The sequence below is a fragment of the Ornithorhynchus anatinus genome, chromosome 1, assembly GCF_004115215.2.
Source record: "Ornithorhynchus anatinus isolate Pmale09 chromosome 1, mOrnAna1.pri.v4, whole genome shotgun sequence".
NCBI classification, from domain to species: Eukaryota; Metazoa; Chordata; class Mammalia; order Monotremata; family Ornithorhynchidae; genus Ornithorhynchus; species Ornithorhynchus anatinus.
This window is the reverse complement of record NC_041728.1, coordinates 97,381,398-97,398,088: the sequence shown is the minus strand read 5'-3', so window position 1 is coordinate 97,398,088 and position 16,691 is coordinate 97,381,398. Positions and strand designations below refer to the sequence as shown.

Below are 16,691 nucleotides of genomic sequence, written 5' to 3'. Positions count from 1 at the left end.
AAATGCAGATTCTGGCCCCCTCTCTACACCCACGTCGGGGGCTACAGATTCTCTTGTTTCTCAGCCCGTGGATCCCATTTCGGTGGGGTCAGAACTTCGCACTGTTTGGTCGATTAGACTGTAAGCCCGTCAAACGGCAGGGACTGTCTCTATCTGTTGCCGACTTGTTCATCCCAAGCGCTTAGTACAGTGCTCTGCACATAGTAAGCGCTCAATAAATACCATTGAATGAATGGGGGACTGTCTAAATTGGGTCCCAAAATGGGCTTTTTCTGCTCCCGGGTTGGGGAGAACTTTCTGTGGTCCCGACGTGGGTACGGAAAACCCAGATGAAGCCATGTGGGCTAAACAAGGGTGCTTAGGGACTGAGCAAGGGCAGGGCGGGGGGAGGTGGGCAGGGGGCTGAGCAAGGACAGGGCAGAGGGTGGGCAGGTGGCTGGGCAGGGGAATGAGCAGGGGCTGGGCAGGGGGCTGAGCAGAGGCTGCACAGTATAGGGCGGAGCAAAGAAGGGGCAAACTCTAACATGATTTCCCTCACTAGACAGGTCGGGTGAATTGTGACAATAAGACATCTTAACTTCTAATTGGGAGCCGGAGGTCAGAGGGCTGGAAGTTGGAGAGTGGGACAGGAGGCCGGGGAGGGGGACGGTCGGCTCTGTCGAGGGCAGCAGAAAGTGGTGGCGTGGCCGGCGGGAGTTGAGGTGGTCCCGATCCCCTGGAGGAGGAGAGTGGGGGTCGCACTTCCAGCCGGCTTCTGGCCTTCCCTGCCTCCTCGACTGAATAGTCCCGGTTTCAGCGGGTCTCGCAGGAGCCTCCAGGGCCGGAGGCCGGGCCGGGCCGGGCCGAGACGAGCGAGGGGAAAAGGACTGGAAGCTGCTGGCCTTCCCGTTTCTCCCCGCAGCGGTCAGCAGGAGAGAGGGGCCCAGACCGGAGCAGTCCCTGGTGGGGAGGCGGGGTCGGGGGGCGGGGTGGGGGGTCGGGGGGCGGGGCGGGGGTCCCCCCGGGCTCCGGCGGCGGCGAGAAGTGACGGGCCAATGAGACGCCGATGGAAGCTTCTCCGGCGTGACCGCCGGGATTGACGTGGAGGAGACGTCAAATTGGTCCCAACAAACTGCAGCGGCCCCGGGCCGGCCCGATTCATCCCGCTCGTGGGAAGCTCTGTCTCTTTGGACTTGGGGTCCCCGCTCCTGAGCCGGGCCGGCCAGCTCGGAACCCGCCCCCGGGGCCTGGGGAAGCAGGGTCCCTAGTTTGCTGCTGGACGGGGCCGGGGGGGCTTCACCGCCCTCCCCCTGGCCCTGCTCCCGCCTCTCCTTCTCCCCTCTGTTCCTCTCACCCTTTTTCTGCTCCTCCCCACCTCCTGTTCCTACTTCTCCTTCTCCCTCTCTTCTTCCCAGATTCCCCTACTCCCCAACCCCCCCGACCCCCACCCAATTCCTGCCTCTACTGCTCCTTTTCTGATTTTTTTTTTTGCTCCCGGTTCTGTCACTGTCCCTCTCTCCGCCTTCTGTTCGCACCCCTGCTCCCCTCCCCGTTTTCTTCCCACCTCTTGCTTCTACTCCTCCCCTTTTGCCCTGCCTACCTCTATGCAGCTCTGTGTGATCCGGAGCCCCGGGGGTCTGCGCCCAGCCCAAACTTAGTCGCCCACTCGGCCCGGGCCGGGTGCCCGGGACCCGGAGCCGCCAGCCCTGGGAGCAATGGGTAAGAAAGACAGCAGGGGGAGAGTTCAGAGTTTTCCCCTCTCTCCCCCCACTCCCCAATACGGGCGCGTCGGGCCGGGAGGAAGGGGAATATGGGGGGAGAAATCCGTCCAGAAACCCCCCTGCTCCTCACTCCGCTAAGGGGGTAGGTGTGGGTGCCCCTTTCACCCGAAGTCAGGGGGTCAGAGGGACGCCGTCCGGGTCTTTAAGGACCGGCTGCCTCTCCGGTCAAACTTTTTCTGCGAACCGGCCAGTTTCGTACGGGGTGAGGAGCGGCGGGTTGGTGGTTGGGGGGGGGGGGTGGTGGAGAGGGGTCGGTCCTTCATTCATTCATTCAATCGTATTTATCGAGCGCTTACTGTGTGCCGAGCACTGTACTAAGCGCTTGGAAAGCACAGTCCGGAGACACCTTCCCTGGGGGTGGGGGCTTCTCCGCCCGATGGGCAGAGATGGACGCAGGCCTTGGGGGCGTGCGGGAGGGGCTGGTGGCAAACCTCCTCACCGAGGGGTCCTCCCCCGTCCCCCCGCCCCAGCCCGGCCCTTCGAGTTGGGGTAACGGCCGCGCTCTTTCTCCCCGACCCCTTCCCGGCGGCGGCCCCCGCCCACAGAGCAGACCTACGGGGAGGTGAACCAGCTGGGCGGCGTGTTCGTCAACGGCCGGCCGCTGCCCAACGCCATCCGGCTCCGCATCGTGGAGCTGGCCCAGCTCGGGATCCGGCCCTGCGACATCAGCCGCCAGCTGCGGGTGTCCCACGGTTGCGTGAGCAAGATCCTGGCGCGCTACAACGAGACGGGCTCCATCCTGCCGGGGGCCATCGGCGGCAGCAAACCCCGCGTCACCACCCCCACCGTGGTCAAGCACATCCGGGACTACAAGCAGGGGGACCCGGGCATCTTCGCCTGGGAGATCCGGGACCGGCTGCTGGCCGACGGCGTCTGCGACAAGTACAATGTCCCCTCGGTCAGCTCCATCAGCCGGATTCTGAGGAATAAAATCGGGAACCTCTCCCAGCCGCACCCCTACGAGGCCAACAAGCAGCCACCTCCGCAGCCGACGCTGCCCTACAACCACATCTATCAGTATCCCTACCCCGCCCCGATGTCCCCCGCGGGGGCCAAGGTGGGCTCCCACCCCGGAGTGTCCGTCTCCGCCGGACACGTCAGTCTCCCCAGGTCCTGGCCCTCCGCGCACTCGGTCAGCAACATCCTCGGAATCCGAACTTTTATGGAGCAGACAGGTCAGTGCCCCCCTTGCCCTGCCCCACCGCCCATAGGACCCTCTCAACCGCTCCCCCACCCCACCCCCAAGAGGGGACATATGTGTGTATATGTGAGTGTCCATATGTGTGTGTGTGTGTGCATATGCGTGTGTGCGAGCGGCTTCTAGAAGCCCCAGCCCGTGGGGGGTCCAAGGAGCTGGTGTTCCTCAGATGTCATATTGTACACTCCCAAGCGCTTACTACAGTGCTCTGCACACAGTAAGCACTCAATAAATGTGATTAATAATAATAATAATAATATCCAGCTGTGACGGCGATGGAGGGTCAGCGCGCCTCGGTTGTGAAGGGGAAAACATGGACTTCCCCAATTTCTAGAGCTTCAGTCAATCGATCTATCAAAAATACCAATAGGGCGTACCGTGTGCCGAACCCTGTACTAGGCGCTTGGGAGAGAACGTGGCGATAGAGTTGACAGGCACATTCCCTGCCCACAACGAGCTCACAGTCTAAAGGGGGAGACGGGCATTACCTTCAGCGAGAGGATAGAAACAACCGACTCTTTTTCATCGATTGATTCTTTGTAGCCTATATGTCCCTCGCACCACCGTTCTACCTGCTCTCACCCTCTCAATGAAACGTTGGCACTTGGGCGTGTGAGCGCGCCTGTGTGATTGCTACTTTGGATGCGAATGTATATGTGTGTGTGGGGGGGGGGTGTTAAGTGTGCGTATGATTGTAGGTGACTGTGAGTGTGCACGTTGGGGGCAACATCCGCTATACCCCCAGCTGGCTGGGCATCACAAGAGGCGATTGACAGGCCCGGCTCGGGCGGCGGGTTTTGCAGAAGCCCGGGCCTCTAGAGGAGCCTGGACATCTTGAACTTTTTACGAAAAATGTGGAAAATATTTTCCTGTGGATGATAGATTGCCGACCACAAATGCGGAGTCTTGAAATTTCGCTTTTTCATTCTTGCTCAAGGAATGCGAGCCCGGCAAGTCCGTATCGGCGGTCCCTTCCGCCAGATCTAAGCAAAACAAACATCGCGGCTAAGGTCCGACTTTTACCTCGAGACTTCAACATCCCCCTCCCCCTCCTTGTCCACAGGGGGCTTCTCCCTCCTCGCCGCCCCCAACGAGGGGGCAAGGCCGGTCTCTCCCGAGCCTTTGAGTCCTTGCGGTACTAAGATGGGAGTCAGCTTGGGACTTGGCGGTCACGGGCGCACCGACCTCCTGTAAATGCTTCTCGGAGAGATTAAAAAAAATTTTTTTTTTTGCCTTTCTTCACATGAAATGAACATGTAAGGAACTGTTTGTGGTTTCAGACGGACTCCCCGGGCCTGCTGCGGGAGAAACTGCTTTTTCGAGCCCGCTCTAGAGGGAGGAAAGTAAAAGCACACCAAGGGTTTGCGTGTCTGGGCTTCATTTCCCTGAAATCCCGCACCGCCGCCTCCCGGTTTCTGGGAAGGCCTCTGCCCTAAATCCACCGGGAAGAGGAGGCTTTGGGAAGCGGGGGATGGGAGATTTGGATCGGGGAGCAGACTCGGTATTTGGGCAGACAAGACAGGGCCGGGTAGGTTCAGACTTCAAATTCGGGGCCTGACGGAAGGAAGGAGCGTGGGGGACAAGGACGGGATGGGTCTCGACATTTTTCAAAGCTTCTGGGCGGTCTCCTACTGGAGACAGAACCCTCCCCCCCAACCCCCCCCCCAGACACTGTCCCCTCTTTCTCCTCCTCCTCCAACTCCTTCCTTACCATCACCTCCTCCTCTTCCTCCTCATCTTCTTCTTCTTCCTCCTCCTCTCTTCCTCCTTGGCTAAGGCCAAAACCAAGGTTCCAAGCACCCCTCCGGAGAGAATTAATGTCGAGAAGATAAGGGTCACACACTCGCACTCCAGAACATTCTCTTGCAGAATGGCTTATTGTCCCCAGGTGGGTTCTTGGCGAGCTCGGGTCTTAGGCAATGAATGGTCTGGGAGGAGGAGAAGCTCCCACTCAGCGTCTTTTCTGATCGACTGGTCGAGAAAGCTCTGTCGGGATCCCGGACTTTTCACAAAGAACAAATACTCTCCTTCAGCAGGCATTCTTCCCTAGCCCTAGCTGAGAGAGCGGGAGATGAAGGGAGACGGAGGGATTAAGAGAATCGAATGGGCCAGGAGAAATCCAGCCCTGGCGGGTGGAGGAGCCGAGACCAGGCTCTTCCAGGCCGCGATCGAAAGCGAAACCCTCGCTAGTCGGTCCTTGCTTGCTTCCTTCGGCACTGCGCATTGGGCTAACCCGGAGACCTCTGTGTGTGTGTGTGTGTGTGCTCCCGCGCGCGCTTACGGGAAGGAAGGAGAATGTGACTGTGAAATTGAGTGTGAGGTTCGGTGTGCACATGATTGTTTTCCTACTTTTTTTACCTGGGCATAGGCGAGCTCTGGCCTCGCCGGGACTCCCAGGTAAGGGCCTCCCCGACCGCTAACACTTCTATTCCTGCTCCAGGGGCGCTGGCCGGAGCCGAGAGCTCGGCGTATCCCCCCAAGGTGGAGGACTGGGCCAGCGTCAACCGACCGGGCTTCCCGGCTCCGCAGAGCGTGAACGGGATCGACAAAGCGGCCATGGAAGGGGACATTAAATACCCGCAGGTAAACTCACTCGGCCATCCGGTCTCTATAGCGTCCTGCTAGCCGTGCGACTAGGACCATGCAACCCGTGGTCCCGGGCCCAGGGCCGGGGCGGGTGTAGACGGGAGTGTCCATCACCGGTACAGACCGATAATCGGGATGCTGCTGGCCAGCTCATTCTGGTCAGCTGGATAGGCAACGGGTTTGAGTCTATGTATGTGTGTGTGTGTACATGAGTGAGTGTGCATGTGAGTGTTTATGTAAACAAAGAAAAAAAAAAAAGGACCGGCTGCGGTGTCGGAGTCTCACACTGGTCTTTTCAGTCCCACAAGGGGCCTAGGTGAAGGAGGCAACTCCTTATCCATGTAGGTGTATGTTTGTGCGCAAGAGAAACGGGGGATATGTGTGTACGTAGTGTGTATGTGGAGGTGTACGAGTGTGTGTCGTATGTCATGCTTATCGAACGGAAGTGCCAGACCCTCACGGATTTTTTTTTTCTGACAAACACTCAAATCCTCACCCTGTATGGTTCCATCTTCGAAAATGAAAGACAAAAATGTATATTTAATGACTGTGTGTGAATATGCGTGTCTTTGCCTGAAAATATTATTGCTAATTACAGTATTGATCATAATCATAACAATAATAAAGATGCAGGTATTTATTAAGCGCTTACAGTATACTAAGCCCTATGCTAAGCGCTGGTGTATTACAAAGTAATCAAATAGACCAAGGTCCCTGTGGGCTCAGTCATATGCAAGCTGTTCTAGGAGACTTGGTTGGTAGATTAAAAAGCCTCTGACACTGCCTCGCACGGACCAGAGTTGCTGATATACACCCCAGCGCTTAGTTCAGCGCTTGGCACATATACAAGGGCTTAACAAATACCTTATTTATTTATTTATTTATTTATTTAGTATATTATTGTTATTGTTATTATTATTATTTTCGGCCCTAGGACTGAAGCCCGCTTCCCCCGCAGTCGGGGAGAGGAAGGGAGGGAGGAGAGGGGATTGTGGCCGCCAGGGTTAGTGTTGTAATTCTGTCTCCCCCTCCCCTTCCCTCTCCCCTTCTCAGCCCCCACCGGGCCTCTCCACCGTGGGCAGCTTCCTCCCGGCCTGCGCCTACCCCTCTTCCAACCAGCACGGCGTGTACGGCGGGCCCGGCGGGGGGTTTTTGCCCCCCGGGCATCCATGGCAGGCTCCGAGCAGCCCCCTGGCCCACCACGGGCCCAGCGGGACCGTGCACGGGGGTGACATCGCCACGGCCATGGCCTTCAAGCATCCCGGCCGGGAAGGTAAGGGGCTGGGGCCGGGATGGCGGAGGAGGGAGTGGGGAAGGGAGGAAGGAGTAGTCAGGGAACCCGTTCACCCCAGTCTTGAACCGAGGGAGAGCTCCCCGAGACCGAGAACCGGGATAGGGTGTTGAGAGGAATGCAGTGGAGTCCCAAGGACCGTCCTTCGGGTAACTAAACAACAGGTAATCTATTCTTCTCTCTGATGTGATCAGAGAAGCAGCGTGGCTCAGTGGAAAGAGCCCGGGCTTGGGAGTCATGGGTTCAAATCCCGGCTCTGCCACTTGTCAGCTGTGTGACTGTGGGCAAGTCACTTAACTTCTCTGTGCCTCAGTTACCTCATCTGTAAAATGGGGATTAACTGTGAGCCTCACGTGGGACAACCTGATTACCCTGTATCTACCCCAGCGCTTAGAACAGTGCTCTGCACAAAGTAAGAGCTTAACAAATACCAACATTATTATTATTATTCTAGACGGAACTTCTGCATTGTCTCACTCCGGCTAGTCCTGGGGACCTAGCTAGGGGAGGCCACCTGAAGGCAAGGAGAGGCTCACCTAAACCCTTCCCCTAGATAAAATTCCCCTCTACCGCGCCGTGAAAGACGGCTGGAAAAATGTGTGTGTGTGTGTGTGTGTGTGTGTGTGTGTGTGTTTTGGAGGGCGGCGGAGTTGGAGAGAGCCTGACCAGGGTCGGACTCGATCCGGATCGCTTCAGCCCATCTTTAAAAAATGTCCCAAAAGAGCTCTGTTCCCTTTCTCTTCCTTCCAGGGGGCTCCCGCCCCACTCCTCCCACATATCTCGTTCCTGACCCCCGCTGTGGGGAACGGTCTCCGGCTCCCTGCTTTATGGCCGATTCCACCCTCTGCCAATTCCCGCTGGCTTTTGGGTTGACAGAGCAATTTGACAGGGTATCCCGAGTAAGCGAGGGATCCAAGTTCTCCTCCCGCCAGGACTCCCCACAGCGTTTCTGTCCGTGTAAACGCCACCGAAGATTCTCTCCCGTCCCCGCCCTACCGGGGATTGTCGGCGGAAGCAGCGAGGATGTCAGCTAGCCGTCTACACCTCGGGACGCCATCTGCAGCCCAGGTCCAGCCGTCAGGCCCCCCAAGTGGCTTTATAGAGAGGGAATACGTTTCCTGAAAGAGAAGCAATCTAGCCCGGGAGGCCTAGATAGGGTTTAGTCATCGGGGAGTGACTCGTCTTTCTGGGGCTTCTGAAACGCGGAGGACAGGTTGTCTTCGGAATCAATCAATCGTATTTACTGAGCGCTTACTTTGTGCTTACTAAGCGCTTGCGACAGTATGATATAACAGACTGGGTATTCACGTTCACGACCCACGGCGAGTTTATAGGCTGAAGGGGGAAATTCCCAACCACATAGTCCTTCTCGCATTTCTCGGCCGGGAATGGAAGGGCAGATGATACAGCGAAATGAGAAACGAAAACCCGTGAGATTAGGCTTTAGAACTGTTAAAAGCTCGTTTCCTCTATCTTCGGGGACCTGGAGCAGACACCTGAGAGGCGATCGAAGAGGGACGTGGCTCGTATCCCTCTTCTCCCTCCAAATCCGCATGGCTAGTCGGGTCTCGCTGTCCGAGAAAAGCCCGGACTCCAAGATATCTTTCTCAGGCAGCTGCGGGAAATGGGGAAATCCACCTTTCCCCCCTGCGCTTTTGAATTCTTTGCTAAGATTGGAGAGGTGAAAGCTTCAGAAGGGATGAATCGAATCGACAATCCTCTTTCACCGGGGATTGCGCCCGCGCTGTTGCAGTAGAAACGAATCGATAGCTTTTAACAAAAACAGGAAGCCAGACTTATTAGTTTTGAATCCCGAACCTATTGCTCGTAGTTAGTTTTGAAAACAACCAAAACCAAACAAAAAACTAACCAATAAACAAAAACAAACCCTCCTGCCATCAGTCGCTTAGGGTGCCTTTTGTAAACGTTTTAGTTTAGTGCTTACTACAGTGCTCTGCGTACAGTAAGCGCTCAATAAATTCATTCATTCAATCGTATTTATTGAGCACATACCTGTGTGCAGAGCACTGTATTAAGCGATTGGGAAGTACAATTCAGCAACAAATAGAGAAATCCCTGCCCACAACGGGTTTACCATTGATTGATTGGTATTGTTTGATTGGGAGTTTCTTTGGGGAAGCCTATTCTTCTCTATTAAGTGATTGGGAAGTACACTTCAGCAACAAATAGAGAAATCCCTGCCCACAACGGGTTTACCATTGATTGATTGGTATTGTTTGATTGGGAGTTTCTTTGGGGAAGCCTATTCTTCTCTAGAAATCCGACTTCAGTATTCAATCTATAGAATCTCATCCCAAGGTTATCTGTGCTCACAGTCATTGTGCTTTCTCCTCATTCCACATTTCATATAGCTTTCTGCTTCCTAATCCCCTGGCGGCCCTTTATTAATGCAATTCGAATTAGAGTATTTATTTCCTGGTATTCAGATTTTTTTATAGGCGCCAGCGTCTCAGAATCACCGACCAAATGAGGCATTTTACTTAGAAAAATACTTGTTCTTAAAATGGCATAGACTATTTTTTGCTCGCAACAAAACGAATGCAATAACCCACCACCCAGTTTCGTTGGGGCGAGAGAAGCAGATTCCCTCTTCTTTCCCCGCTCCACACCCTGTTCAATCTGGACTCCGGTTTAATCCAATGCCCGATTGAGACTTCCTGGAGACAAAGCGTCATTTTCCCTCTCGCCGCCTCCAGAAACACCCGTAACTGAGGAATTGGAATTCCTTTTTCCAAGAATAATTTTTCTCTTATTACTACTCCTATTATTACTACTACTAGGACGATGACGACGATTACTACTTCTCCTACTATTACTACTGTTCTCCCCTCAAGCAAGAAAATCGGGGATTACTTTTAATGAACAATTCGGAAATCCGCCCAATACCCGAGCCAGTAGCAGGCAATTAATTTTGGGCATTTAACATGGGTCAGTAAATACCAACTAGTTCTTGGGTGTCGCCTCTCCCCACCAGAGGCACGGAAATTTGCAATAACTTTCTCCCATCCAAGGTTTGAAATGTTCAAACGGGGCAGTGCTTTTGAGGGGCTTTTCCGGAGAAAAAAGCAGGGCCGCGACAATTCCCTTGGGGTCGTGATTGACCCCAAGTAGATTGCTACTCCGATCGCCCCACTGTCCCTCCTCCCATCCCCAGTAACCGATCTGCATCCCCTGAGACTGTCCTGTTCTCCCCAAGCTTGGAATCAGTTCCCTGCGCCGGCTGACCCCACGACAGAAATGATCCCATAGATTTGGAGATCCCGAAACCGTTCCGGAAAGGCCTTCCCACCCTTTCACGGGAGCTTCTTTCCCGGAGATTCGGGGGTTGGTAATCAAAGCAGGTCCCGGTTCTCCCTTTGCCAGGAAATCACCTGTCTTCTTCTCGCTGACCTTTTCCTGTTTGAGCCGAGGACACCCATCGGCTCGGTCGCCCCGCAATCTCGAACCCGCCCGCTTTTCCGAATCGGGAGAAAGGAGTCTTTCGCTCAACTGTTGGATCTGTTTCCGGAGATCCCAGACCGCCTAGGGAGATCCCATTCCCTGGAGCGCAGTGCTGGACTCTGAGCGGGGCAGCCCTTCGTTCTCTTCCCCGGACGAGGCGACCCCCTGCTCAGCCTAAAGGCCTACGCTAGGATCGTGAGAATGAACGGAATTTCCCCTTCTCCATCTGAAGGAAACCGAGAGAAGCCTCCACCACTCCGTTCCCGTCCCCCTGTACCCCTACAAAGCCCTTCCCATCCCCCTCCTCGTGGATGGGAGTGCGGGCTGCTTCTAGACTCACTGGTCTCAGAGCCACGAGAGAGTTCTTGGCTTCTCTCCAGAGAGCTGGAGGGAGAATGCATGACCCTCTCGCGTTGTGTTCCCTGTTAATAATTATGGTATTTGTTAAGCGCTTACTATATGCCAAGCACTGTTCTAAGCCCTGGGGCAGATACAAAGTAATCAGGTTATCCCACGTGGGGCTCACAGTCTTAACCCCCAATTTACAGATGAGGGAGCTGAGGCACAGAGAAGTTAAATGACTTGCTGGCACAGGGAAACAATAAACTCTCCATTTCCGGGAGGGCTGATCCCAGTCAACCAATCAATCGTATTTCTTGAGGGCTTACTGTGTGCAGAGCACTGTACTAAGCGCGAGGGAGAGCACGATACAACGATAAACAGAAACACTCCCTTCCAAAGGCGCAGACTCCCAGCAGGTCCGGCCCGGGAGTCACCGGCCTCTCGGCAACCACCCACCTTCGCCCACCGCCCACCACGGACTTCTTGAGCTCCCCGCACACCCCCACATTCAGCCTGCCAGGGGTAGGACCCTGTGCATACGCGGAGCTCCCGGCCGGAGACCACTGTGCCAGGCAGAACCTGGAGGAGCTGGGCAGGGACTGGGTGCAGGACCGACATACGCACTGATCTCGACCCGTCCCCGAGGCCCAAGTCCCTAACAGTTGGAGCCAAGTGAGATGGGACGGGACGGACCTTCCCTGATTCCCTTCCCGGCCTTGTTTCTGGGATTAATGGGTGAGGGTTGACGATTGGGGAGCGGGGGTGGAGACGAGAGTGGGAGGGAGATGTTGACTGTGGGGACTGGGGGAGGCGGTTAGGGTGAGGAACCAGACTGTCAATTATTTATTTCCCTGAGCGGGAGCGCCCCTTCCTCCTGGATTTCGGGCCGCTCAATCCCGAGGCTGGAGCTCTGGAAAACCCCAGAGCAGGGTCCGCCCTGAGACTGGTCCGGCTCCTGGGTCAAGGGCAGAGAGGTAACCGGTCCTGTTCCCGCTTTGTCCCCGCCTTTCCCTAGGGGCCGACCGAAAGCCGCCCAGCCCAGTGGGCAAAGCCCAAGACCCTCTAGGGACCATACACGGACTGTCCATCCCGGCTTCCTCCTCCTAGGGCGCGGCTGCCCGTCGGGAGTGCACGGCGAAGATCCCAAGGGGCGCGGTAGGGCGATGGAGTTGACCCGGACGCTTGGCCCTCGGAGGCCGGCCCAACCCCCCGGACCGGCGAAGACCCCTCTGGGGAGACGAAGCTGCAGCTGGGACCTGCCCTCCGGCTCGACCCCACGGTGACCCAGGAGATTCCGGATCCCCGCCGAGGGCCCTGGCGGAAAGCGGGACAGGGTGGGGGACGGGAAGAGGGATAGAGATAGGGGTTAACCAATATCTTAAAACAAACCAAACCAAAACAAACCTGGGCAGAGGCTGCTGAGTCCTGGGATTGAGCTAATGCGAGGCCCAGGAAATACAGCCCTAGCGTTCTCCCCGTTTGATTGCACACCGGCCCCAGCCCAGGTCCCCTTTCCCTTCCCGGCTTTTCTGCTTTCCTCCCCCTAGGATCCCCTGAGAGGTTCCTGCTCTCCCTAGTCCGTTTCTCCCACATCCAGCCCTGGCTTCCCGTCCGAGCCCCGCAGCCCAATTCCTCCCCTGCCTTTACTCCTCCCGACGCCCGGGCCTCCCGCCCCGGGAACGCCGCCTCTCCGAGATGGAAATGGACAATAAGCCACAGCCATTTTATTTTATATTTTTATAATAACACGATGAATAAAACCCGAGTCAATCTGGCCTCTCCTACCGCCGCTGCTCTTCCTAGAAGCTCCGCCCGGGGGAGGGACTTTTGGCCACTCGGTCTGTTCCCGCACTATTTGGTCTGATTCCCCCGGGCCACATTCCCGATGGGGAGGGGGAGAGGGAGAGGGAGGGGACTAAGAAGGGGAGGGCCCCGTCGAGACTCCCGTCTCCCGGAAACTTGATCAACGCCCTCAGTCGCCCAAAGTTCTATGGGACGACGGATCCTCTCGTAGGGACTCTGAGGGGCATTGCCAGCTCCCAGGGAGATATTTGCTCCCGCCTCCATCCCGGGGTCTGGGGGACAATGACCTCAGGGTGACCCTCACAAACCACAGGGAGCTCTGGCTAGCAAGGGGTGGGCGGCAGCGAAGCCCGAAGAGCTAGTTAGAAAAATGATAAAACTTTAGTTACTTTGCCTAGCTGGCTCTCCCAACACACAGTTTTGTAGTTGTTCTACCTAAGTCCACAGTGCCTCCCGAGAATTGCTACCTAGAATCTGGGAATCTCACTGTCCAGAGAAGAGAGACCTCTCCATCCTTACGTGAGGCTTTCCTTTACCCTATCCAGGATCCCGGGGCCTCGGTCCATCTTCAGCAAGATCTTTTAATTAAAGCATCTTGAACTTTCAGCCAAACTCTCCATTGGCTGCCGGGGGCATAGAAGATCAGGGGTTTCCCTGCTCCCACCCCCACCTCTTCCTGCTCGATGGATTTTCAGCCCCTCCACAAAGGTTGGGCAGGGCAGGAAGAGGAAGGGCAGAAAGTTCATTCTGCAGTCTTGGTTGGAGAGCAAGTTGTTGCAGGCTTTAGAACCACCCCTCATTGAATCCATTAATCATTCAATCACAGTCACGGACCACCTATTCGTAGAGCACGATACTAAACATTTGAGACTACAAAAGAGTTAGAAATCGTGGTCTTGGTCCCCTAGGAGTTTTGAGTCACACAGGGAGATGACAAATAAATAGCGGACAAGGGGAGCAGTAGAGGATATAAGAAACATACATGCATCAGTTCCAGGAGAGTCCAAACAGGGTATATTTTATTCCTTTTCTCATGGTCAAGGAGCGTTGGGGACACTGGATCCATGGAAGTCCCCACCACTGTATGTTCCAGGCACTGTACTAAGTACTGGAGTAGTCACAAGTTAATCAGGTCAGCACATTCCCTGTCAGTCAGGCAGCTGTATTTTTTGAATGCTTATTGAGTACAAAGCACTATACTAAATGTTTGAGGGCGTACACTATACTAATATTACAGACACATTTCCTGTTCACATCGAGCTTACAGTCTGGAAGCTCAGAGTCTTAATCCCCATTTTACAGATGAAGTAACTGAGGCACAGAGAAGTTATGATGAATCTACCAGTGTAGATTGGGGTGACTCTCAATGTGATTTTGATCCAGAAATTCTGAGTCAAGTTTCATTCCGAGTGTTTTGGAAAAATTCACCAGTCCAGATCAATGGGCATCGCACCACTGTTGTGACCATTTGGACTGAGCACACCTGTGCCTTGTCCACCTGGAACAGGCTCTTGTGGGATGCTCTAGGCCCACTTTGAGCTCCAAGTAGTTCCTACTGGTCAGGAGAAGCAGTATGGTTTAGTGGAGAGAGCATGGGCCTGGGAGTCAGAAGGTCATTGGGTTCTAATCCTGGCTCTGCCACTAGTCTGCTGTGTGACCTTGGACAGGTCACTTTACTTCTCTGTGCCTCAGTTACCTCATCTGTTACATGGGGCCTGAGACTGCTAACCCCCTGTGGAACAGGGACTGTGTCCAACCAGATTTACTTCTATCCACCCCAGCTCTTGGCTCATAGTCAGTACAATAATAATGTTGGTATTTGTTAAGCGCTTACTAGGTGCCGAGCACTGTTCTAAGCGCTGGGGTAGACACAGGGGAATCAGGATGTCCCACGTGGGGCTCACAGTCTTAATCCCCATTTTACAGATGAGGTAACTGAGGCACAGAGAAGTTAAGTGACTTGCCCACAGTCACACAGCTGACAAGTGGCAGAGCTGGGATTCGAACTCATGACTTCTGACTCCAAAGCCCATGCTCTTTCCACTGAGCCACGCTGCTTCTGTGTACAATACCACATTATTATTATTATTACTATTATTATTGCTATTAGGACCTAGAAGCAAGAAAGCAGCTTCTTGGAGTCAGTTAGGAGATGGCAGTACTGGCAGGTGCTGGAAAGAATGACAGACAGTGCCACAGGCTGACAGACAATTACTCTCCCCCCCTTAAAGCCTTATTGAAAGCACATCTCTTCCAAGAGGCCTTCCTCGACTAAGCCCTCCTTTTCTCTTCTTCCACTACCTTCTGCATTACCCTGACTTGCTCCCTTTATTCATCCCCCGTCTCAGCTCCACAGCACTTATGTACACATCTTTAATTTATTAATTTATATTAATGTCTGTCTCCCCCTCTAGACTGTAAACTCACTGTGGACGGGTATGTGTCTGTTTTATTGCTAAATTGTTCTCTCTCAAGTGCTTAGTACAGTGTTCTTCATATAGTTAGTGCTCAATAAATACAATTGGCTGACTGACAATGAGCATCCAACTGGAAATGCCAAGAAGGGGGACACCTGTTTTCAATCAGTGGCATTTTCAATCAATCAATCAATCAATCATATTTATAGAGTATGTACTGTGTGCAGAACACTGTAATAAATGCTTGGGGGGCTCACAATGTAGCAGAGTTGGTAAACACATTCCTGCTCACAGTGACATTCAGTCTAGAGGAGGATTCCAAGGGAGGATGCCGGGCCCAGTCTGTGGTCCGGCTGCTAATTTCTAGGGGGTGAGAGGCATTTAGTGGTGCGTGGCAGAATTTCAGACCCAACCATAGCACAGATAAAGCCCAGGACAAAGTTGTCCAGGGTACAAACCCCTGGTTTTGGAGACAATCACAAGAGGTTAATTATTTGGAAAACCATTTGACTGTCTGTAATCGCTCCTTTACAAACCCATGGGGTGGTTACTGAATAAACTTTTTAACATTTGAAAGCAAATGAGTTGAGTTGCCCCTTGAAATGAGAAACTGCACATGTGGACAAGTGTTGTCCATATGCTCCCCAGTGTTTTCCAGCACATCTGCTGGAGTCCTGCCTCTTCTGAAGGTATTGCTCCCAGATAGTGGTCGGAATTTACAAAAAGCCTTTCATCCCAGGATTTCAAAGCCCATGGAGAATAAATATTCCCAATTTATAGGCAGGAAGATTGAGGCTCAAATGTGTAAATGGGTTCAGAAGCAGGCAGAGGAGGAGTTGGCAAGAGTGCTAGGGCTTTATTCTCTGGGCCCCATATTACCACAATCACCAGGACTCAGCAGCCTCTGCCCAGGCTTTTCAAAAAATGTATTTGCTAAGTGCTTACGATGTATGTTCCAGGCACTGGACTAAGTACTGGAGTGGTTACAAGTTAATCAAGTCAACACATTCTCTGTCAGTCAGTCAGGCAGTCGTATTTTTGAGTGCTTATTGAGTGCAAAGCACTATACTAAATGTTTGGGAGAGTGCACTATAGTAATATAATGGACATATTTCCTGCTCTCACATTGAGCTTACAGTCTAGAAGCTCACAGTCTTAATCCCCATTTTACAGATGAAGTAACTGAGGCACAGAGAAGTTATGAGACTTGCTCAAGGTCACCCAGAGCAGACAAGTGGCAGAACTGGGATTAGAACTCAGTCCTCTGACTCCCACGTCTGTGCTCTTTCCACTAGGCCTCACTACTTCTTATTCATTCACTGTTCAATATATCTACTGAAAGACTGTAGTCAGCCAAATGTCAATTAAGAAGAAAGGGTTGGCCCCAGAAGTAGACGTGATATCTTTCAGAATAATGGTCAAGCAGAAAGAGCACAGGATGGTGGAGCTCCAGGAGTTGTGGGTCCTTACTCTTCAGCTGCTGGCTGACTAGATAAATCTGGCAAATCACTTAAATCTGTCTGGGTCTCTGTTTTATTACCTGTAAAATGGGAGAGAATAAAGCCTACCCTTCCTACCTCACAGGAAGGCTATGAGGACTATATTTGGTAAGTGATGTGTCAGAGCTTGGGGAAAATAAAAGCTCTCTACACATTGGCATATCATTATTAGTTTTCAAAAAGTAGAAAGATAAGGACTGGTTCTCAGGGGCTGCTTGCTCTGGCTTGGGAGCTGAAGTAACAGTGGAGGAGGTTAGTCAGTCAGAGGAAGGCTCTGAATTGGGAAGTATAGAGTCTCTCTCTCTGTGGGAAGAGGTTCACTTTTCCCTAAAT

General features: G+C 53.6%; 1 protein-coding gene across 1 annotated transcript; it reads left to right on the top strand.

Moving 5' to 3' along the window:
- Nucleotides 1-1,446: 1,446 nt before the first annotated feature.
- PAX1 (paired box 1) lies at nucleotides 1,447-12,414 on the top strand. The gene is made up of 5 exons (XM_007672971.3): nucleotides 1,447-1,698; nucleotides 2,306-2,935; nucleotides 5,399-5,541; nucleotides 6,598-6,817; nucleotides 11,655-12,414. The coding sequence occupies exons 1-5, from the start codon at nucleotides 1,695-1,697 to the stop codon at nucleotides 11,744-11,746; spliced, it is 1,089 nt and encodes a 362-aa protein (XP_007671161.1). The 5' UTR covers nucleotides 1,447-1,694; the 3' UTR covers nucleotides 11,747-12,414.
- The last annotated feature ends 4,277 nt before the right edge of the window (nucleotides 12,415-16,691 follow it).